General features: G+C 38.7%; 1 protein-coding gene across 6 annotated transcripts in view; it reads left to right on the forward strand.

The window, feature by feature from the left end:
- The window catches only part of LOC136885532 (dehydrogenase/reductase SDR family member 12), a 49,993-nt gene extending 24,926 nt beyond the window's left edge, over positions 1–25,067 (forward strand). For all 6 annotated transcript variants that reach the window (XM_067158130.2, XM_067158133.2, XM_067158135.2 and 3 more), the window contains exons 4-9: positions 1,254–1,387; positions 7,710–7,805; positions 10,036–10,160; positions 12,164–12,299; positions 19,989–20,208; positions 23,883–25,067. In XM_067158130.2, coding sequence (XP_067014231.2) covers positions 1,254–1,387; positions 7,710–7,805; positions 10,036–10,160; positions 12,164–12,299; positions 19,989–20,208; positions 23,883–23,995 — 824 coding nt within the window. In that variant the 3' untranslated portion in view covers positions 23,996–25,067. The remainder of the gene's footprint in view (positions 1–1,253; positions 1,388–7,709; positions 7,806–10,035; positions 10,161–12,163; positions 12,300–19,988; positions 20,209–23,882) is intronic.
- Positions 25,068–25,774: the final 707 nt, after the last annotated feature.

Below are 25,774 nucleotides of genomic sequence, written 5' to 3' on the forward strand. Positions count from 1 at the left end.
TTGCTCAACATTCCTCTTCTCCGGTTCTGAATTGCCCGCCTGAGTTTTTTCAGGGTCTCACATTACCTGTCAGCATTAATTGTGGTCCCAGCAGGCATAAAGTCAACCAACAATACCCCTTTTCGATCCCAAAACATTGTTGTCATGACTTTACCGGCAGACTGTGTTTGCTTGAATTTCCGCAGCTTTGGCAAAGAGGGATGCCGCCACTGGTGTGATTGTTGCTTGGTTTCAGGTGTAAAGTGGAACGCCGAGGTTTTGTCACTCGTGACAATTGAGTCCAAAAGGTTGTCCTGTTTGGGTATAAAGCGTTGAAGAAATGCGCGGGAAGAATCAACTCGTTGCCGCATGTGGTCTTCCGGTATTTCAACTTTTCTGTTAAAATTCTGTGAGCGGTGCTTCGGGAAACCACAGGAACCAAAGTGCAGAGATCATCCAGGGTGATCCCCTGATCTTCACGCATGATTTGCTCAACCTTCATGACTTTCTCGATGGAAATTTACTGGTCTCCCGCTCCTTTGTTCGTCGTGAATTTCCGTCCGACCGGTGGCAAACTCTCTTCACCACTTACGAACATTTTTGACATCCATGCACAACTCACTATACATTTCCATCAATTGGCGATGGATTTCAATCGATTCGGTACCTTTTGCGTTAAAAAACCGAATAACTACGCGCACTTCGTACTTGGCGGTAACATCCAACGGGAGCTCTATTCTCGACGGCTGCAAGCCAAGACTGAGTGCCTCAGCGCGGGAAACACACTTCACAATATTGTGACCAACAGCCACAGGAACAGAGTTCTGTATTTATAAAAAAATAGGAGACCTTATTTTTGGGATTTCCCTCGTACATTTGACAACTATGAGGAGCACTAAATAACATATACATCTTATAAAGAAGAACAGGCTTCCAGTATAACTACTATTTATTTTTGTTTCCCTCTATCCTTTATTCATATTTTAACTTGGACTCGGTAATGGAGCGATTTTGTGAATACAGTAGTGCAACATTTGACATATCTGGGTGGGAATGATTTTGTTTGGCAAAGTTGAATCTGAAATAGTTCGCAGAGTCTGTTTCTATGTAGTCACATACTCGGAATGTGCTTGCAAATACGGGCCGATATGCACGCGTTAGACACGCACGAAACGTAACACAAGTCACTCCAGGAAAAACTCTCATTTACATCCTTGCATTTAGAAATCACCATTTGCAGACCTACCACTGACATGAAGTGTTTTATGTTTCAGGTGCTAACAGTGGAATAGGTCGCTGTGTTGCCACCGAGGTTGCCAAGAGGGGCGGAACAGTTCACATGGTGTGCCGCAATCCTCAGAATGCCGAAGTAGCCAAGAACGAGATCATGGAGAGCACTAGTAGCCAGGTATTGCAGCTCTGCTGCAGATCATTGGACTTGAAAGTAGTGAGAATGATTGCTCGTTCAAGTAGATGGGAACAATGGCTTGAAGGTGTGAGGAGATAGACTAATTTAGGAATGAATTTGATGGTCAAAAGTCTTTAAAACTCTTTTCCCATATTCACTCCAGGCAAATGTTAGGGTCACAGCCACTATCTTCTTAATTGTAGCTCTTTCCCATCCTTGCATCGCCAAAAATCCTCGGTGCGTTAGTGCGACATTAAACCACTAGAGAGGAAAAAAAAAAACAGCTATGAGAAAGAGGAGAGTAATCTGCGGTCACATATAGGGTTGGTTTGTTTGTCTGTCCAACCTTTGTTCTGTTTCTGTACCTGGTCAGATGTGAGGTGAGATGAATCTGTCGTGGTGGTTTTTATGCCCTTCCCGGCGGCAACCTCATCAGAATGAGATGAAATGAATGACATGATATGTGATAGCAGGAAGATAAGAGGGTGAAACCCGGTGCCAGCACATAGCCTACTCCTGTCAAATACCACCAAGGGGTCTACTCAAGGCTTAACGTCCCCATCCGACGGACGGATCCCCATTAACAGCGGCATATGTCCTCGCTCGATATGAGCACTGTGGAGAGATTTGGAATTTAATCCATGCTTTTGCACGCAATCTAGTGATGAGAAGTACGGTCACGTACAGGGTCTCATATAAACTAAGACCAAACTAAGAAACATTGTTAGGTTTTGGTCCACACATCACTTTACAAGTGAAAAACTATTTAATTAAAAAACATTAAATATTAGGTATTAGGATATGTATTGATTGGGTGGACCAAAACATAACATTTTTCCTTAGTTTTAACGGTATCAATACGGATCTATATGATGAAGTTTGTAAATTGTACTAAACTAAGACCGGCGAAGTGGTGTTTTTACTCACCGTATGCAGGCAGCCTGCACGTGTTTGATCTGGCAAGCATCAGTTGCCAGTCTAAGTCTCAGCTGTTAACCTGCTGAGACAGTTACCGTTGCAACACCATATTTTCATTCTGGTTTCATCTGAATGGTCGTGTGAACAGACATAACTCTCGCTATTGGTGTGCAGAAAATCCTAATGGGGTTTGTGAAGTCACTCATTATGATAGGAATGGAGTTTGGTGTGCTGTTAGTACAGGGTGAATAATTTTTTGGGCCTATTTTTTGTGACAACAGTAAATGCAGAGAAGTACCAGGATGACATTTTGATGCCATTCTTCCATTAGCTAACAGAAGAAGAAAAATCATGTGGGTGGTTTCAACAATATTCAGCCTCTGCTCATACAGTAGAAGATTCCCGTCTTACGATCTCGGAAGTGTTTGCGAACAGTGATTAGTGCTGGTCTATTTTACCCTCGTTCTCCAGATCTAAGAGTGTGTGATTTTTACTTGTGGGGTAAACTGAAAAAAAAAATCAACAAATCCTCACACATTGGAGGAACTGAAAGAAAACATTACGAATGAAATCGGGAACATTACAGTGGCAGAACTCACTCGTGTCAGCCAGAATGTGGTACCAGATACAATGTCTGTATAACCCAGGAAGGACGACATTTCCATCATCTTTTATAAGGTAAAATTTCATTACAAGTTTGTACACACGCTTAAAGCAGGACGGCCGTGCGTGACAGAGTTCGGCTGAGGCAGGTGCCGTGGCACAGAGTACAAATACCATGCATTCTCTGTTAGATTATGTGAAAGACAGTGTAGTTATGGTGGACCAACTGAGACTCTCATCGAGGTGTTCATTGTTGTTTCTAGGTGGAAAGTGACTGACGCCCTTTCTCCCTTTTCTAAGAGCGGTTTGTACACTCTTGTGTTTATCTCTCCTACCTTCCCCACCAGTAGTTCTTTGTACACTTAGACTTGCTGTTAGTACGCGCTTGGCCGAAGAGTGAAGTAACACATACTGCCTTGCTACATTAAGCAAGTTTTTCCATCATTGCAGTATTATGGAATATTAGAACCTGATTTCAATTATGAGATTTTTAACAAAGATTTTCTTCTTTAGAAATAAGAAGAATGTTTACCCAGCACACTCATCATATTTCAGACACAGCAGGATTACAGAATCAGTTCTGTTTAAATTGCGCTAAAATTTGTCATAGAATGAGGTTTCTCTACTGAAGCATATAAAAAGGGGCAGAACATTTTTAATATAAGACACAGATAGCCAAAAATGTGAAGGAGAAGATCATTTTATCATTATAGGTGGACTACTAATTTTTTAATAACTTCAAGCAGTCAAGACCATACATAGTTTTGAATAAATTTTCAACATTGGACTTCATTCATATAATAATGGTGCCATTTTATAAAAAAATTTAAAATGAGTTCAGCATTAAGGCAAGAACAGATGCAGCAACTTTTAGCGAATATTGAGAAACTTCAACTGTTAAGATCTTTAGCAATTGACGTTTTAATTGTAATTAATGTTAAAACATCTTAGATAATAATATTTTGCTTATGACCTGATGAACAGAACGGCCATTTCTCGAAACATGCACGATCGATAAGTGATTAAATAACAACGTTATAATAAATGTTGACAGGATAACTTATAATTTTCATAATTGTTCTGTATTAACAGTTGATGTTTTAATTGTAATTAATGTTAAAACATCTTAGATAATAAGAATATTTTGCTTATGACCTGATGAAGAGAATGGCCATTTCTCGAAACATGCACGATCGATAAGTGATTAAATAACAAGGTTATAATAATTGTTGACAGGATAACTTATAATTTTCATAATTGTTCTGTATTGACAAAATAATGGAAGGAGATTCAATTCTTAAAAAAGAATTTATTAAATAGATAGATCTATTCAATACTGGTCATGTTTACTATATTAACAATTCATTTAAGATACTAGGACATGTTTCAGCCTTCAACTTTGGCCATCTTCAGCTATAATCATAATTTGATATAAACACTTCAACAAAAGTGAAACGTTATTTACAGAGATACACTATTAAAAACATACATACCGAGCTCGATAGCTGCAGTCGTTTAAGTGCGGCCAGTATCCAGTATTCGGGAGATAGTAGGTTCGAACCCCACTGTCGGCAGCCCTGAAAATGGTTTTCCGTGGTTTCTCATTTTCACACCAGGCAAATGCTGGGGCTGTACCTTAATTAAGACCACGGCTGCTTCCTTCCACTCCTAGCCCTTCCCTGTCCCATCGTCGCCATAAGACCTATCTGTGTCGGAGCAACATAAAGCAACTAGCAAAAAAAAAACGTACATAGTAAAAAACACACGTTAAAAAACAAGTGTCCACGTTTTTAGATGTTGCTCAATGGTTTGTGTGTTTGAGAATGATCTGGTGATTTCTTCATTGAAAAGCAAGTAAAGCAATGCGAAGATGCCACTCTACTATTTCTGACTTGTAGTGGCATCTTCAGCACTTACAATATTTTCAGCACACACTGTATCACTCTCGCTTTCAAAATCTCTTAACAATTCATTAAAATCATCATCTTCACAATCACTTTCCACTGTGGTTAATAACTGAAAGATTCTTTGATCCGAAATAACATCACTGCGAGAGCAACTACCTTGTTATTTTGCCATGCTTGTTTACGTCACAGATGAGCTCCACAGACGTTTACAAAAAGGTCTGTAAGTTACTTCCCAAAACTATAAGCCATTCTCAATTAGTTCTACATAATGCCCAACAGATGGCAGAACATGCCACAGATTGAATTGGCACTCAAGAGTGAACCGGGAAACCGTCTTTATGATATAGATGTTGATTCCCATAGGGAATCTGAAATATTTGTCCTGAATGAGTAAATTTATAATACCAATATAAGTGGTCCGTTATTGGACATTATAAATTTTCCAGCTAACTCATTCTTGGTTGCCAGCGTTTCGCCCTCGTGTGCTAGGGTGGGCTCATCAGTTGGTACCTAGCACACCTACCAATACGCTAGCTAGTGCATACCGTGGAGGCCACTGCGTAGGCTAACTGGAGCCACCGGCAGTGCCAATGCACTATGTCCAATGTCCAATAACGGACCATTTATATTGGTATTATAAATTTACTCATTCAGGACAAATATTTCAGATTCCCTATGGGAATCAACATCTATATCATCTGATGGCCAAGCAGGCATCAACTTTTAGTGAGACAAAGTCTCTTAGTGCATTGGCACTGCCGGTGGCTCCAGTTAGCCTACGCAGTGGCCTCCACGGTATGCACTATCCAGCGTCTTGGTAGGTGTGCTAGGTACCAACTGATGAGCCCACCCTAGCACACGAGGGCGAAACGCTGGCAACCAAGAACGAGTTAGCTGGAAAATTTATAATGTCCAATAACGGACCATTTATATTGGTATTATAAACCGTCTTTAGACGGGTGTAGCGCTCGTTGGGTTAAAAAAGTGAAACATTATTTACAAAAATACACAATCAATCACTACTGATCTGCATTTAGGACAGTCGCGCAGGTGGCAGATTCCCTATCTGTTGTTTTCCTAGCCTTTTCTTAAATGATTACAAAGAAAGTGGAAATTTATTGAACATCTCCTTAACTCCAGTTCCTATATACAAATATTTATTCTCTTGAATTCCAACTTAATCTTCATATTGTGACCTTTCCTATTTTTAAAGACACCTCTCAAACTTATTCATCTACTGGTGTAATTCCACGCCATCTCTCCACTGACAGCTCTTACTACGGTTTGATAGTATTAAAGTTCTTTTTAAATGAAAATAATTAGCATGACAGGTGGATCTATTTAATAAATACTTTTCTTAAGAATTGAATCTGTATGAAATATTGACAGGGTGGACCCATCATCTGGTGTACTTATCTCTATAGCACCAAATGGACGAGACTAGTTAGGAAAACCTACAACAAGAAATTGACCCCAATCAGGTGTGCAGCAGAGGTAAGTACAGAATGGTGATCGGAATGTCAGTCCCCCACTTCCAGTCAAATGGTACCTAAACCATTCAGATCAATTCTTTGCTTCTATAGTTCTACGCTAACAAGGGGAGGTCCCCATGTGGTTTTCTACAAAACTGTTCAAATTTGAGAATTTGCCCTTCTTTAAAAAATATTTGAACCCTGTTCGAGCGTTTTTGCCAATGGTCCGTATTTTGTTCAAAATTTGACGTTTAAAATCTATCCCCAAACTTTTGTAATCTTATTCCGGCAGATATTTCTAAATTGCCTCCGTGGCTTAGTCGCTAGCGCATTGGCGTTGAGACCTGAAGGTTGCGATTTCAAGTCTGCCCTTGGTGAGCACTTTCTTTTTTTACTGATACATGAAAATGAAAATCCACAGCCTGTTTCCAGTCATTTGACCGGGTCAAGAATGGAATGAAGTCCCCCATCTAGCGGCGAGGATAGCAATTGTACCGGCTGCCGAAGCATGTCACACTCCTCTGGGGAGATGATTAATGACTGACAGATGAAATGAAATGATATTGGAGAGTGTTGCTGGAATGAAAGATAACAGGGAAAACCAGAGTACCTGCAGAAAAAACTGTCTCGCCTCCGCTTTGTCCAGCACAAATCTCACATGGGGTGACCGGGATTTAAACCACGCAGCAGAATGGCGAGAGGCCGGCGCGCTGCCGCCTGAGCCATGTAGGCTTCTTACTGGTATATATCTAATTTTATCAATAATTTATTTGCTGTGGTCTCTTTTGTTTTAGAGTTGTTTGTGATATTTAAATCATTATTCGTCCTTGTCGCTTAAACTTGTAAGTTTTATTTGTTAGTGAAGTTCAAGACGAACAGTGAAAATGTGACAAATATTGCAAATAATGTAAACAATAATCTAAAAATTAAATATTGTACCAAAAACATTAAATTAAAAGAAAAATTAAAAAATCGGTTAGATTCTAACTCGGAAACTTCAATTCCCTACGCCAATGAGGTAGCGACTATGCCACGGAGACAAGTTAGAAATATCTGTGGGAATAAGACTACAAAAGTTTGAGAATAGATTTTAAATGTTAAATTTTGAACAAAATAAGGCCGTTGGCAAAAAACACTCCAACAGGGTTAACATGTTTTTAAATGAAGTTCAAATCCTCAAAATTTGAACACTTTTCTAGAAAAGCAGATGGACACCTCTCCTTCTAAGCCTGAATGTAAGTATACAGTATCGTTGCAGTCCACTTTGAATGTACGTAGCCTGATTTTATAGACGTCGCATCAATATTGCTGCTTACTTCTACTTCATCGGGCACATTTATCAGATGGTGCTTGTAGTAAAATATTCTGTCCGGTGTAACAAACTTTGTTATTTAAGTGTAAAGCATTTTTTTTCTTTTACAGGACATTCATGTTCACATCGTAGATATGGCACAGCCGAGGAGTGTAACCAAATTTGCTAATGAGTTCTTGGCAGCAAATGATAAGCTGGATGTTTTGGTGAGTAGAACAGAATATTAGCAGTGTTACACCTGTAAACCACTCTCTTAATGCAGACGTGATAAAATATTCAATTTACTCAAAATGCATGCTAAAATGCTTTATAAATGTGGAACCACCCTGGGTCGCTTTTACTTGCGCGAAGTACCACTATGTTGGGTACCAAATAGGTTTGTGATTAGTAGCACTATATGAGCGACACCATGGTTCTGGCTTGCCTATGATTAGTACCCACTATGTGAGGAACACCACGAGATAGTACGAGTCCCTGTGGTTAATACACTTACGTGATGAGCACCGTAGGTTTGCGTTGCCTGTAAGTGGCGCTGCAGTGTGAGAAACACTATAGGTCTGTGTTACATGTGCAAATTTCATTAGCTGTGAGTACTACCATAATGTGTGGAATACCGCGACTTTACGCTACTTTTGATTAGTACCACAACATGACAAATACCATTGTTCTACTTTTCTAGCGATAAGTACCATTATGACGGGTCGATGACTTGAATTTTGGACCCCTTTAGACTAAAAGTATCATCGATTCAGTATTGTGCTATAGAAGCAGTCCCTTGGTCAGTAATACTACTGTTTTACGATAGTTTCTGGGAATTACAAGTAATGAAAATCATTTTCTCCGTATTGAAAGAATCTTAATATAATATAAAAAATTTATTTTAACTTCAGCCTATTCAATACAGTACAAGATGTTAACATATTAGTTAAACATCGTTAAAATAGTTGAGACATGTTTCACCCTTTCTGTGGGGCATCATCAGTCATATCAATACCTCAAAATTCTACCAGACGTCTGGTTGGAAATTATAAAAATATATTGCATGAGTGAATACATTAAAAAACATTTACAAGATCTTATCATTAACAAAATATCAAATTGATTAAAAAAATGTAATACTAGTGAACACGTTGGTGAATTTTCACTTAAAACAAGGTTGTCATATGTACAGTATTGTTATTTTATGGAAACTAATACAAATTTGGAATGCTTTTCCACAACATTTTACAATGTAAAATACGTGTACAGCAATTGTAATTATATGTATTCTGCACTCATTCACAATATTTGTATAAAATTTTAAATTGTCTTCGAACTTACCATCGAATAAGACTTTAAACTACCACTATTGTCAATACTGTACATGTGACGGCCTTGTTTTAAGTGAAAATTCACCAACGTGTTCACTAGTATTACATTTTTAAATCAATTTGATATTTTGTTAATGATAAGATCTTGTAAATGTTTTCGAATGTATTCACTCATGCAACATATTTTTATAGTTTCCAACCGGATGTCTGGTAGAATTTTGAGGTATTGTTATGACTGATAATGCCCCACAGAAGGGGCGAAACATGTCTCAACTATTTTAACGATGTTTAACTAATACGTTAACATCTTGTACTGTATTGAATAGGTTGAAGTTAAAATAAATGTTCTTATATTAAGTTTCTGTGAATGTAAGGCATTGCGGATCAGATCCACTGATTTTTTTTTTTTTTTTTAATTCACATTCATCCTTCGTCATCACGTTTTGAATTCTGGTCAGTGGATGATTTTGGACTTTTAAATTGTCATTACATTTTGTCTCATTTTGTGCCAATAGGGGCCGATGACCTAGATGTTAGGCTGCTTTAAACAACAAGCATCACCATCATTCCATCGCTGCATATCCACCATCTTGATACGTAACGATCGTTCACATAATTAGAAAGTTCACAGGCTTTCTAGCGTCATGTAGCAAAGTTCGAAAAGTAGGAGTTGACAAACTGCCTCTTCAGAATATGGTGAGGACAAGGTAAATTTTGTTACTATCATTACTATTATTATAAATCATCTCTTTTTTTTTAATTGGAGAGACCTTGTGAAACATTATTTGAGTGATACATGATAATTTATTTAAAGATCGTCTCTTTAGTGGTGAGGACGGTACGGTACATTAAGTTTTGGAGAACTTATTTAATAATGGGTTGGTTTTTTTACAGGTATGTTGTAGTATAATACTGTATTTATATTCAACTTGTGTGTTCAGCAGACAGAAAAGCTTTTAAGATACATGTGACTGAGTTGACACCCGAAAGTATGGCTTTCTTCTTAACAGACTAATTGATTTAATCAGGACTGTAGAAATGACCGTGTACTCTTGTACAGAAGAAAAGGATTATTCTTGTTCTTGTCTAAATAGTAGTTCAGTATTGTATGTCTGCTTGTTTGCAGGTGAACAATGCTGGCTGCATGGTAAGTAGCAGAGAGACTGACGAGGATGGTCTAGAGAAGAATTTTGCTACCAATACTCTGGGACCTCACATTCTCACTCAGATCCTCGTACCAGCTTTGAGCAAGTAAGTTCAGAACAAGTACATAGCATCAGTAAGTGAAAAGAAGATGCAAACACACAGTTATTTCTTATTATATAGGCTACTTACTCTGGCCATAAATACTGTTACAAAATATTTGCCGCGTTTTGCCATTTTTCCATCTTGTGATATTTATTTAGTTATTTATCTACATTAAACCAAGGTTAACACTTTCAACGCTATGTCCGTACCATTACATGAGGAACACCATAGATCTGTGTTACCTGAGTGTAGTACCCTTATGTGCAGGAAACCACGGGTTTGTGTTGCCTGTGGGTGGTATCATAATGTGCGATACACCGTCGGTTTACATTGCCTTTGATTAGTACCACTGTGACGAACACCATGGGTCTGTGTGACCTGTGCGTGGTACCATCGTGTGCGACATACTATGGTTCTGCATTACTTGTGGTCATTACCACTATAGGAGGAGCACCATGGTTATCCTTTACCAGTGATTAGTACCATTGTGAGGGGCCGGTGACCTGGATTTTGGACCCCTTTCAGCACAAGAATCATCTCCGAAAATAAGGAATTTTGAATTGGATCCACTGATTGTTTTGGATTCATAGTAATGTTTTCTTTTTAGATTCTAGTCAGTGGATACATTCTGAAGTTTTAATTTTCATTTCGTTGCACCTCATACTATTATGGGCTGATGACCGAGCTGTTGGGGCCCTTTAAACAACAGTCATCATCATCACTATGCCCGTACTGCTTCCATTGTTGTGAACGGCACCCATTTTCACACGTGTTTATAGGCAGCTGCACATATCCCATACGGTTACAATCCCGTAATTGGAGGTAGTAGTTCATCTAGTGTCCACTAGAATGCAGCAGTTATCGGGAAGTTCAAACTGAAACGATAAAAGGTGTAGTTTCTCCTTGCCGCTTCCTCTACCAGAGCACTCTGTGTGCCTGGTGCTGAGTGCGTCAAATCTGCCATGCTGCCAGCTGTGTTACTCTGCTAACATATCCTCACGCCGGCTCAATGATAGTGATATCTTTGATATTTTATTGGGAGAACCGGCCTCAGAAATAGATGAAGACTCTGCTTATGAACCAGATCACATATCAAGTGATAGTTTGAGCACTCAAATGCATGTTTTCAGCTGCATTATTTTACTCCGAATACAAACGATAGAAATACTTCACCTCTCCAGAAATTTGGGCTCATTTTTTTTGTTAGACGAAGAGAGACAGGCTGATGATTCACCTGTACCGAGATAAGAAAGTAGATGGTGGTGCAAGGAGTTCAAGGTTCGACTATGTATATGTCAATGTTTTCAGGGCTACTATACCAAAACAGGTACATTTTGCATTTCAGCTGTAATTGTGTTTATTTGTGGCAAAGTAGCCACATTAAATCACTCAATTTTTCTACCTCTATCTCTTTCCTGACCTTAGCATTTCTTACTCTGTCTCTCCTTGTCTTCCCTACCGTACTCCTCAGAAACTTCATCTCACTGGCCTGAATTTTACTCTCATCTCTTGCTGTCAAAGTCCAAGTCTCTGATGCATAGGGGTACAGTACATCTTGTACATTATCTCTTTACATTTCATAGGAACTTCTCTGTTCCACATCAGGTTCCTTACATTTTGGTAGAATGTATTTCCCGCTTATATCCTTCTACTGATCTCCTTATCCAACATTGCATCTTACATTATTTCACTTTCCAAATATTTGAAGTATTCCACAACCTCAAGGTTTAGTCCCCTGATACCACGATTCCTTTTTCTTCTCTTTCTCCTCTTATCACACTGATTTGCCTCTTCCCCACACTGATTTTCATACAATCTACTTCCTGCAATTCATTAAAAATACCAGTTCAGTCATGTTCTTGAATAGCCTCAGATTACTTATCCCTCTAATTTCAGTATGTTTGTCTTCCGTGCATGTTCTTGTTACACCTAGTTTTCTACTTTAGAGACATTTAAAACAGTATGATTTTTATACTGTATTCTGAACGTTATTTGTTTCTCCACAGATCTGAGAAAGGCCGAGTCATTACGGTGTCGTCGGGAGGGATGTTAGTGCAGAAGCTCAATGCTGAGGACCTGCAGTTTGAAAAAATGGAGCCTTTCGATGGTACCATGGCATACGCACAGAACAAGCGACAACAAGTGAGTCCATTTGTATTAACCTTTCATTATGGGAGTACTTTGGTTAATCGGGTGAAACGTTTAATGAATTTTACCAGAATTTTCTTAGTTTGTTAACTCTAGAACTGCTTGCGGCGCAATATAATATCATTAGAATGCTAACGTCCCATGTGCATTGCATTATACTTGCATACTAAATTAATTTCATTTTGGTCCGTATTGATGATTTATCACTATCATCAAGAATGAGGTGGGTCCACCTATTCTATACTGTATAGAAGATATTAATATTTTCTACGGAGGTGGATCAAATATAAATGGGAATTCGAATGTACCGCTTCTGTTAGTAATAATTCTTGAGGCGGGGCTTTGCTGGGATGTTGGGGGGTTGTCTGGAGGAGTTTGTGCGTGCAAATGACGGTGGAAAGCTGGGCTGCTTCAGTACGTCATGAGTGAGCAAGAGTTGCACATGTCTGTTGCGCAACACATCATTATCAAATTTCTCGCAAAAGAGGGCACCAAACCTTCCGAAATTTTAGACGGCTCCGCGCACTGTTTGGGGAAGAAACACTTTCGCAGACTCGAGTGTATGAGTGGGCAAAAAAATTTGTGGCAGGAAGAGAAGTTGTGAAAAATGAACCTCATGAAAGGAGACCAAGAACAAGCATCACTGCAAACAACATTGTTGCCATTCGTGATATTTATTGGTGAAGATCGGCAAATAAAAATTTTGCATTCGTTTTAGCCATACGAATAAGATACGGAAGTGTTCAAACCATCATCCGAGATGAACTCCATTTCAGAAGATTGTCTGCCGGGTGGGTTCCTCGTCTCGTCAACCAGGAACAAAATACTTTACGGCAAGAAGTTTGTCAGAGACTCCTGCATCACTATGAGGAGGAAGAAGAGGATTTCTTTCATTGTATTGTGACTTGTGATGAAACTTGGGTGCATCATTACACCCTAGAGTCAAAGCAAGCAAGCACGGAGTGGCAGCAAAGAGATAAAGCAGGTCCGGTCAAGGCCAAAACACCCCATCTGCTGGAAAAGTGCTTCGAACTGTTTTCTGGGACTCTGCGGGTGTTTCGCTGGTGGATTTTCTTCACGAACAAAGGACAATTAATGCAGCCTATTACTGTCGCCTTTTGGATGAAGCAAAAGCTGCGCATCGCAACAAGTGACGCCAGCAACCAATCCAAAACATCATTCTTCACCTTGACATCCGCATACTGCCACTTTTAACATGGGAAAGCTGGAGGAAATTCACTGGATACCCCTGGAACACCCTCCGTACAGGCCGGATTTATCGCCCTGCGATTACCATTTGTTTTACCACTCTAACAAGACCTAGGAGGACAGCGGTTCGATGATGATGCAAGTGTAGAAGAGTTTGTGCGGAACTGGCTCTGCACACGTCCCACTTCTTTCTATTTTCTATCAGGACTGCATCAAAAACTTACCAATCCGATGGAGAAAATGTGTGTCAAAGACAGGACATTATGTAGGAAAGTGATATCTATATGTGTATTTTTTTAGTTGATGCAATAAATTTTAAACAATAATTCCTGTTTATATTTGATCCACCCTTGTAAAACATCGGGACTAGTTGCGACCCTTGTATTGGGTCATCCTCAGCCTTAAATTATGAATGGAAAAGTAATTTGAAAGCACCAGCACCTGATATAACACTGTTGGTATGTCCTGTAGCATTAAAAAAATATATTGTGGTTACACATGGGTCCATTGAAATTGATGTCTCTTGCACATAAATGTCTAACACTTTTTCTTTTAAGATCATTGTAGTCTTAATATAAAACAGTACATTATTATGATGTCTATTTGGTTTAGCTTTTATCTTGCATGTGAAATACATTACTATCACAGTACGCATTTCGATCCCACTGACACAGATAGGTCTTATGGCGACGGTGGGATAGGAAACGTAGGAGTGGGAAGGAAGCGACCGTGGTGTTAATTAAGGTACAGCCCCAGCTTTGCCTGGTGTGGAAATGGGAAACTACAGAAAACCATCTTCAGGGCTGCTGACTGTGGGATTCGAACCCACTATCTGCTGAATGCTAGCTCACACCTGCGTGCCGCTAACTGCATGGCCAACTCGCTCGGTGTTTTAGTACATCAATAACACTAATGGTCAAAATAGGAAGAACATCAATAAAACATTATTGATGAATATTGCATTTTCACGATCGCATTGTAATCAAAATCGACTTTCATCCTATTAGGTCTTGTTACGTACATTTAGTGCGTGCTGAAAAGATGTAAAGTAGAGAACAAAAATGGCCAACCGGACACCAGTGGGATCCAAACCCACAATCTCCCGCGTAACACGACCTAATAGGTTGAAAGTGTGTTTTGATTAAAACATTATTCTACCTAAGATTTATGTGTACAGTCTTAGGTTCTGATATTAATGACAATAATAATAAATGACACTATAAATTAAAATAGTAATTTCATTAGTTTGAAATACTGTTCTGCTTGGAATTCACACACGCAGTCTGTGCTCTAATAATAGTGGTACCGAGCTCGATAGTTGCAGTCGCTTAAGTGTGGCCAGTATTTGGGAGATAGTAGGTTCGAATCCCACTGTCGGCAGCCCTGAAAATGGTTTTCCGTGGTTTTCCATTTTCACACCAGGCAAATGCTGGGGCTGTACCTTAATTAAGGCCATGGCCACTTCCTTCCCACTCCTAGCCCTTTCCTGTCCCATCGTTGCCATAAGACCTATCTGTGTCGGTGCAACATAAAGCAACTAGCAAAAAAAAAAAAAAGTGGTTATACTTTCTTTTATTTTGTGTCATTTTAACCTCCCAACTGAGCATTAATATTCCATGTGTGTGTATTTTTTTATTTATTTTTTTACTTCAGATAATTTTTCATCACTAAGAAAAGGTTCTAACATAGTCAATGGTTCGGGATTACCCTCAAAGTTAGCACGAATCTCAACATTGCCGGTGAAATAGAATCTGTTGCGTGGCCTTCCAAATGTAACCCAAACAGGCTCAACGTCTTCAATTTCTTCACATTCGTGTCTGTCATCGTGAAATACATCACTCATTTCGGAAAAATAATTGTCACTTTCATCACAAAGTGAGAGCATTCGCTCAATATCACTGCTTAATTACTTTAGTTGTTTACACTGAGGTGTTTTAGCGTGGAAGCCATATTGCTTTGACTGGTGATCACATGGAAAACGTGTGCACGGCCACATGAATACTACACGGAATATGATGTTCCATGGAAAATAAAATGTAGTACTTTGTTGCAAAATAAGGCCAATAAATGTCAGAAGTATCAATAAACTTCTGATGCTTATAAGCGGTTGACACAACCTGTAATAAACACTGACACGACCATTAAGGAGAGTTCCAGCTTCCATATTCTGACAACATTCTCTTGTTTTCTGTCTTTTGACAATCTCGAGCAACATTTAAAGTTGCATGACATGTAAAAGCATGGTGTCGAAGTGAAGAAGAGTTGTGTAAGAAAGGAGGAAATTAAATACAGTAAAACCTTGTTAATTCGAAGTCATTGGGGCCCAAAAATCTGATTTCAAATTAACCGCCTGCTCTTAATTCAGAAATGCCAATCCTTGCCGCGTCACAAAATGTTCTAAGGCCCATTAATGCGTGCAATCATCTTGATTCTCAGTTTAAACCTTTCAAATACTATAAAATACACTATTTCCAAAATGTATCCAACAAGGTGTATTTACATTATTTAAATAATGCACGTAGATAAAACATTGGCAAGCATAACCTCACACAACGAAAGAAAAAAATATGATTCAAAAAGGAGGACAAATTGTGCTGGCTTCCCTGTGCAAATGTTTTATCTTTTTGATTACTGTACTGTTTGCATTTTTACATGCCTTGTACTTGTACGGAAAGTGCCCGATGCCCTTAAAACATCGTGGCTTATCCAACTTTCCTATGTCGAGGGAAGGAAGTCTTTCGCTTCCGTGTGCATTGCAATACAGTACAATGACCCCTACCATTGTACGATTTCCTGGCTGAAACTTCTCTCCTTTAAAACCATACATCCGTTTGGGCTCGGCATTAAAAAAACTGTTTCATCGGCATTAACAATATTATTCAGTGCGTATGAATACATTATACGAGCCACGCTTCTTCACCATCTGTTGGCATCACCATCGTTTAAAGATAAAAATTTCATTGTTCCGTATTGAAATTATTAACATTAAAAATTAAATAATTGAAGTTCAACCAATTCAATACATAAAAGAAAGAAATGTAGTAATTACATTCTTATTTAAATGGGACCGGTTTCGACCCTAGTCCAGGTCATCGTCAGCCGTAAAAACAAGTAGGCGAAATCACACAATGTTTATGAATATTGGAGAAATGGGTCAGTTTCACACTCTGTCAGGCACAAAGTCACAACACTATCAAATAATATATGAAGATTATAAATAAACTTGAAGTCGCAGATGAATAGATTTGTAGAAGCAAACCGCCAGTTCCCGGTGATCAGCGCAGCACATTCAAGGTCATGCGCTGCGGTCTCGATCGCCAAAGTAGAGTGGAGAATGTCTTGAAGGTCCAATATTTGTCTCGGTTGCGGGAAGTTACACAACTCTAAATCTCTAAATAAGTCTAATGCTTTTTCTAAATCTGGTGTATACAGATTCAAATGCAACAACTGCAATTCCTCCTACGTCGGACAAACTGGCCGCAACTTCAATATCAGGTACTCTGAACATGTCAACGCCATTAAATACAACAGATTCTCTGCCATAGGACAGCACATACAAGACTCCAAGCATAGTTTCACCAGTATTAACAATGACATGAATATACTTAAAATCATTAACAAAGGCCCCCTCTTAAACATTACTGAAAATTGCTTTATCCACCTTGACCAGTACTTCAACCCTAATTTCAATTTAAACGACATTTCTAAAAAACCCAATATCCTTTTTGACTTCCTAATTCTTCTTCTCAAAAATTCCAAATTCCAAAACCCCAATTCTATTTTCCATGCCTTACAAAGTTCCCACCCACATTTTCTACCTCCAATAACCCACCCTCCTAACCCACCCTAAACTACCCCTCCTTCATTTTCCCTATCGTATCCTTCCTCAATACCATCTAACTTCATTCTCTTTTATTTTTTCTCTTTTTTCACTATCACTCTTCCTCTCTTAATTTATTCTACCTTCTCTATTTATTAAAAAAAAAAAACAATCGACCTTCATTTCGGTTCTCCTCTTTCAAATTTTAACTCTTGTCTTGCGCCAACTTCGACTACTTCAATCATGTCCTAATAATTTTTTCAATTTAAAAAATAGCGCACTGTGCATATAAGTTTTCATTTGTTTTCCGATATTGCGCTTTTTACTACATTTTTTTCTCTTTACAATTGTTTTTTCAAGTCAACTGTTTTCCAAGAACTTAGCAGGAGCACAAGTTCTCATTCAATTATACTGATTTGTGTTGTATATTTTTTATATACGTACTTAACTTCCCGCAACAAAGACAAATATTGGACCTTCAAGACATTCTCCACTCTACTTTGGCGTTCGAGACCGCAGCGCATGACCTTGAATGTGCCGCGCTGATCACCGGGAACTGGCGGTTTGCTTCTACAAATCTATTCGTCTGCGACTTCAAGTTTATTTATAATCTTCATATATTATTTGATAGTGTTGTGACTTTGTGCCTGACAGAGTGTGAAACTGACCCATTTCTCCAATATTCATAAACATTGTGTGATTTTGCCTACTTGTTTTTACGGCTGACGATGACCTGGACTAGGGTCGAAACCGGTCCCATTTAAATAAGAATGTTATTACTACATTTCTTTCTTTTATGTATTGAATTGGTTGAACTTCAATTATTTAATTTTTAATCATCAGCGTTCACAGATTCTGCTTCTCTGCACACTGCCTGCTACGTGATATTATGGCGTTCCTTAAACGCTGAATACAGAATTAAGATTTCACTAGAACTTAGCAAATATAAAGCACACTGAAGTAAGTGAAAATGCGAAAAACTACTGCTGCATGTTTCAGAATTAAACATGCAAAACCGTACCTCATATTTCTGGGAACGAGAGCTGCTTCGAATTAGGCGAAATTTTGAATTTTGAATAAACAGATTTTGAATTATCGAGGTTCTGCTGTATCTAATGAGTCCAGGAACTGTTGTGAAGCCTGTGCAGGATTGTTCCGGTTGACATTCCTTTCTTCCCAGTCACTAATAGTATCAACATCATCATTATCACTTGCTTGGTTACGTACAGTCACCTTCCGCGCCGTTAATTCATTTTCGGAGGCGAATTCGGCTCTTGATTCATCATCAAGATTGAAATCACTGTCCACGAAGTCCGAGATGTCACTACTTGACTCGACAGTCATTAGCTCTACGGCTGTTTATTTTCGCTGTCTTTGTTTAATTGTGTTGTTGTGATTGCCACTGTTGGTGTAATTTTTCAATATGCTAAATTGTAGAATTTCAGATTGTTGACACCCCTGCAGATGTTTTTAGAACAAGCAAAATGTGTTTCTTGGTTCTTGTATTATGTATCTGTGCCCTCCAGTGTTCGTTTTTACTCCATCTGTACGTGTGTGGTAATGGGAATAATCAAATTTTCTAACTTTATTTTTTCTGAATGAATTAATTAATAACGTACCCCTTGTGCGTGGGGGATGCAGATTAAGAATACACCCACGGTATCCCCTGCCTGTCGTAATAGGTGACTAAAAGGGGCAACCAAGGGGTGATTGAATTTGAACCATAAAACACACAGGGAAAACCATGTTGGGTCGCCTGTACTTGCGAGTAGTACCACTATGTTAGGTACACAATAGGTTTGTAATTAGTAGCAATAGTGGGTGGGTCACTATGGGTTTACAGTACCTGTGATTAGTAAAACTATATGAGGAACACCAAGGGATAGTATGAAGCCCCGTGATTAGTACACTTATGTGAGGAACACCATGGATTTGCGTTGCCTGCGAGTGGCACCATTATGTGAGAAATGCCATACGTCTGCATTACGTGTGTAATGTACAATACTTGTGAGTAGTATCATAACGTTTGGAACACCGTGAGTCTACGCTACTGTTGATTAGTACTGTAATTTGAGAAATTACCATTGTTCTACTTTACGAGCAATAAGTACCATTATGTGGAGCTGTTAATTGGATTTTGGACCCCTTTGGACAGCAAGAATCATCGATTCAGAATTGTGCTTTGTATGCATGCCCTTGGTCAGTAATACTATTTTTTCACTATAGATTTTGGGAAGGTGAGGCAGTGCGGGTCGGATCCACCGATTGTTTTAAGTTCATAATCATCTTTTTCAGTTCTAGCCAGTGGATCGATTTTGGAATTATTTTTAACTTTCAGTATTGTGAGTGGCATATTTATCCTTTCATTCTTGATCAACATGTTTTAAATTCTAGTCATTGGATGAATTTTGGACTTTTAAATTGTCATTGCATTTCGTCTCATTTTGTACCATTAGGTGCCAATGACTTTGATGTTAGGCCCCTTTAAACAACAAGCATCATCATCAATTAATAATGTGAGGAATAAATTTCGCAATGATCTGAAAGTAATCCCAAATTTAGATGACTACGTTTTGCACTCACGGTTAAGTTTACAGATACTTTTTATCAATAGCATATATTTTGTAGTGGCATACGATCGTTTTGTCTTTCAGGTAATCTTGACCGAGTATTATGCACGCACATATCCTAACATCTTCTTTGCTGCCATGCACCCCGGGTGGGCGGACACTCCCGCAGTACGCTCAGCCATGCCAGACTTCTATAACCGCATGAAGGAGCGGTTGCGGACTGCTGAACAGGGTGCAGATACTGCTGTGTGGCTCGCCATATCTTCGGCAGCAGTCGAACATCCCAGTGGCCTTTTCTTCCAAGGTAAGCTGTCAGCGCCTTGTATTATGACTTGCAGCATGTCAAGAATAGACCACAATAGGGCTGTTATAACTTTGCAAATGACAATTCTCATTCAGTAGACTTTGAAAAACTGCAACAGAATGTCAGTAAAACCTCTTTAACCCTACAAGTGGCAATATTAAATCTTGTGGTGGCAGCATTTACTTGTCTAAATAATCCACAAGGTATGAAATAAATCTATGAAATTTTATATATCTACATAAAGTTAATACACTGAGGATTGTCATGTTAACACAAAATTGCACAAATGTTTTGACTAGAAAATGACAGTCTGTTCAAAAAATGTAATTCCCAAATTTAAAATAATAAGAAAACTTTTGATCATATGTATACAAAACTGAAACGTGTCACGAACAAACTGAGATACACAGATTGTCAATAATGAAACATTTGCTAGTGCATTACAGTTACATTACTCTTGAAAATGTTGGTTCATTCTCAATATCCTCAAAGTCAGATCCGTTCAGTTTCACCTTCCAACAAATTTTGTCATGCTTCATCACTAATTTTCTGTAATGAAGATGCCATATTTAGACACCTACTATACTAAAAATGTATATAATCAATCGAATAACAATATACATACAGAACTAAATAACTTGCACTGAACGGAAAACTATGAAAAGAAATTAAATGGAATGGCAAAGCAGAGCCCGTGAAGGTTTGTTTTCAAACACTACAGAAATGGCGCTCAAACAAGTGGTCAAAAAATGGCACTCATTTATTTCCGTCAGATTGCGCCCAAAGATTTTGTTACTGTGAATGAAACTGAACTCGCACCTGCTGTGGACTTTGAGAACAACAAAATGTAGACCCTCGTGACATCTTTTGAAGAATTGAGAAAATTATGTGATAAAATACGAAGGTGTCGAATGTCCAGTAGTGCCACGCCAGCAGGGACCCAGGTGTCTAATATTCGACAGTTGCTAGTTCTAGATTTAAAGACATCTGTGTAGGGATCAAGGCAGGAGAACGTGTTAAATGGAAAAATATACATCGAGTGCTCAATTAAAATCTATATAACAGAGACATGGAACCACATTGCTCGTGCATGCATTTTACGTTGCGCGTATGTGTCCACTGAAAGCTGTATCTACTGTTTCTGAAGATGAGAGGGGAGTATTAAAAAGAAAAAAGTCGAGAAGGTAAATACAGAATCTTTTTTCAACTTGCTTCCTTTGAAAGAATCTGTGGACTACTAAAAGATGCGACGAATGCGAGAGAACAAACGTGAAAACTTTATGTGCAGGGCTTATCAAAGTAACAACATATCATTGCAGGTTACTTTACAAAACGAATGTGTAATGCTGGTTGAAGCCTTATGTTTCCAACCAGTGGATTTTGAAACAAACATACTTTTCTGGTCACATTCTTCAACCATGAATTACTCTGAAGTTACACCTGCCCCTATGCAAGAAATGCAAATGCACTTCGGCAATGTTTGGACCAACTCGCCCCTTGTGATCATCATTATAATTCCCCGTTTTCCACGGGCATTGGTTTGGGGCAAATATGGTTCCTCTCCACTTCGTCCTGTCTCTCCACTGTTCCTCATCCAATGCCATGTTGCAGTCCAGATTCCATTCTCCTCTGTTCTTCTTCACAGAGTCCATCTGTCGTAATCTTGGTCTTCCTCGTCCTCTTTTCCCTGTTATCTGTCTTATCTGTCTTTCAAGTGCTTGTCTTTGCAGTCTTTCATTCGCTTGACATATCCAAATCTGTTCTGTTTCAGTTTGTCATTTAGCTCTTTTCATATATCTTCATTTCTCTCTCTATCCCTCCTTGTCTTCTGTACTTTAGTCTTATCTCTCCAGGTTTCTGCTGCACATGTCATTATAGGTAAGTAACATCCCTTGTATATTACTTCTTATGTCTTCATTGGTACATCTTTATTCCATATTACACGTAATCTCCGTACCTGGTGGTAAAAGGATCTCCCCCAGTTGTATCCTCCTATCATTTTCTGTCCGTTCACTCCCCAAGTATTTCAAGTGTTCTACTATATCCTTTCTCTACTCATCACTATTGTCTTGCTCTTCTCCACGTTGATTGCCAATCCCCATTGTTCAGTCCTTCAGGTGTTGTTGTACCACCTCTTCCTCGTCTTCTCTCCCGATCACATCATCATCCGCAAACATCATTACAATCATTCTTTTCCCCTCTGTAATCTTCCTGTGCTGCCTTTACGATGTCATCCGTCACCATATAAACAGTAAAGGTGAGACAAAACACTCCCTCATGATATCAGTAATTCTGTGCTAGCTGTCAAATAGCAGTTTCTTATTTTGTAGGAATGCTACAGCTCCATGGTTGCCTGTCCCTCAATCACTCCTTTCATGTGCTTCCAGTATTTCTTCTATCTTTCCTCCTCTGCCGTATCCATCCATCTCTTTCAAGACCTTCCTTGTGGACTCTTTTTCTGTTGGTTTCTGTGTAAATATTTACTTTGGAGTCTGTCTTTTCCCATTTGCTTCACGAGTCCACAGCATTTCAGCTTGCGTGTTTCTATCGTGCCCTTTTCTGATGCTGCCTTTACCAAGCTCGATAGTTGCAGTCGCTTAAGTGCATCCAGTATTCAGGAGATGGTGGGTTCGAACCCCACTCTCGGTAGCACTAAACAGGCTTTCCGTGGTTTCCCCATTTCCACACCAGGCAAATGCCGGGGCTGTATGTTAATTAAGGCCACGGCCACTTCCTTCCCACTGCTAGCCCTTTCCTGTCCCATTGTCTCCATAAGACCTATCTCTGTCAGTGCGACGTACAGCAAGTTCTTAAAAGGAAATGGAAAAAAAAAGATGCTTCATTTTCTTGTCCACCCTGTGGTAACTGTTGTGATGTCTGTTCAAACTTCGCTCGCTTTACCGACTTCTTCTCGAACATCGCAGGCCGGCCTACATCACAGCTGTGAGCCAAGGAGACCAGAATCCAGAGGTCCTACTACGGAACATCTGAAATGGCACGGTGGGACTATAGGGACATTCTGAAAGGGTCCCATGTGTTCTCCCAAACTTCGATAACCTTTGTGAAATTAGCAAGACTTCCCTCGCCCTGCAGTACTTAAGTTCTTTGTGTAATTATTGTAATTATCAAACAATTACTTAGTTTCTTTTTTGCATCAAGTGTTATGGCCCTACAGTATTTTTGTTTGAAGAATCATCAGATATTTTTATTTATATCACATATTGCAGACAGGCCTCCGATTTGAAGTTCATTGATTATAAATAAATGAAGACTACATGTTGAACTTAGATTAGATTGTGCAATCTATTTGATTTGTTTTCTTTTTGCTTTTTATAAAATATACATGTGTGACGTATTAGAGTAAGTTAAGGGTGTATGTATGTTACATTTTCCCTAGACGATGTATCTCGGCTGAAGATGACCTAAAGGAAAGGTCAAAACTAGACCCGATGTATAACAAACAGTAATAATAGCATAACATATGGTATGGAGCTGCCCATCCTGTTGAAAGTTATCTCAGTTATAGATTTGGTTCTGCCAGCCGTAGGAATTTGTAATGGGAATTTGCGAACATCTTGCACTTTTTTTGTTCCTTTCCATTGCTTATAATTGTATGTATTGGTTTACTTTGCGACTATCATCTGTTGTTTGAAGTGCCTCTGCTCTTTCTTCAGATCGCATCCCAGTACCTACACATCTTCCACTCGCATGGACCAAGGCCTCCAAAGAAGAAGAACAGAAGTTTATCGCAAGGCTCGAAGAGTTACGAGAACAGTTTAAGAGTTAAGCTGGCCTGTGAAATGGACAGAGACTAGATTGTATGTATTGTACTCGCAAGGAGTACCAACGTGATAAACACAAATAAGCTTAATGACTGAATTTTTTTACAGCCTTGTCTGTACAGGAAGCGCTCCATTTTTGTTGTTTTTTTCTCTCTTTCTATATTCTGTTCCCTCCTGTTTCTTCCAATTTTGAATAATTTACACAATTTCTAACGTGAACAAACACACCGACAAGAGACCTTGCCAAATTGCAAGGTGGAAGTCCCACCTAGTTCCAAAAAATTGGAATTTGAAAATTACGTGCAGATTTACACAATGATGACTGTTCGTGTAAGTGATGGACAGGAACAAGCAAGTGGTAATCTAGTCACATATGGAGAGATAAGAAAATCAAAAGAAGATGCAGAAGAGCTGGGATTAATGAGGTGAGAGTCGATCTATTTGAAGACGGCAGTATATGAAAACATGGGTTTCTTTCTATTTCTGCCTCTTTCCAGACTGGCCTATGATTGTGTTTCTTTCGATGTTCCTATCTTTCTTTATATGACTTGATTGCGATGGTTGCTTCTGCTGTGTAATGCAAATTGAGCTTCAGCGCACCATTTTATTGTTCCTACGAACCCTGCGTACTCTTGTCACGTCCGAAAGCCACTTGTGCAGAACTGCATTCGTCGGCCAGGTTCAGCTTCATTCATGGTGCGTAATAATCGCGAGGCGCACGCATTCCATTTCACTCTCCCCAGAAGTCGTCGTACAATCGATCAGCCAATGCCTGTCTCACGAGTAGGGCTCGAAAGTTGAACTATAAATTGCCACAAAAAAATACCCTTAAAAGACCTAAAATATTTGCAAAAAGGACATGGAAATGCGATCCAGTTTCTTTCATAATTTTAGTTTTAATTATGTATTTAATTAAGGAATATGATGTTTTAAAATTCAACATAGAGTGCAATGCTTCTTCTTTCAGACAGTGTATATTTTTAGATTAACATAATTTAAAAAATAAAGTCTGTGTTTGATAAAGAAAAGTACTTGCAGAATTTTGAATGTAATGGTTTTTGTTTTCCGGTTTTTTTGTTTTCCGGTTTTTTTTTTTTTTTCTAGGATGAATTCAGCAAACTCGCAATTGACGTCCTGGAGAAAGAAATTGGAAACAATATAACTGGAATCATATTTGGCTTAACCAAACTAGAGTTACCTCAGTTGGCTTTACAACATATAACAATAGTAATCTCCAGGTTCTTATGCGTAAAGGAGCATCGATTTTCAGACAGCGCGTTGCAAAATATCAAAGTTCTCTCCTCATCAACGGATCTTAAGGGTTCATACTTGAAGCAAGTGAGATCTTCCTTTTCAAAAACACTCGCATCAAAATTTTCTCCTTTCAATATTTCACTTATCTTGCACATAATTTCATACCCCTGGCTTTTTTCAAGCACTTGTTTCATTTTTCTTTTCATTTTTCATCATTTTCTCTCTTCTTACATAAGAGACAAAAGTTGTTTTAGATGTGATGGATGAACGAATGATGATTTGAACTGAAAATGAGCAGTACGAATGCAGTTGAAAGAAGACAAAGTTGCGAAAAAAAGCCGTTAAGACCAGAGAAAGGATTAAAGAAAAGGACCTGTAAGCCAAAAAAAAACAACAACAAAAAAAACACCGATGTAGGCAAAAAACAGACAAATAAAACCCACCATTTTCTGGCCTACAATGACCCAGAATGGACAGTCGAATTTTAAAAAAAAAAAAAAGAAAGAAAGATTTTTCCTCATCTGAGCCCT

Source organism: Anabrus simplex, chromosome 14 (genome assembly GCF_040414725.1).
Source record: "Anabrus simplex isolate iqAnaSimp1 chromosome 14, ASM4041472v1, whole genome shotgun sequence".
In the NCBI taxonomy this organism is placed as follows: domain Eukaryota; kingdom Metazoa; phylum Arthropoda; class Insecta; order Orthoptera; family Tettigoniidae; genus Anabrus; species Anabrus simplex.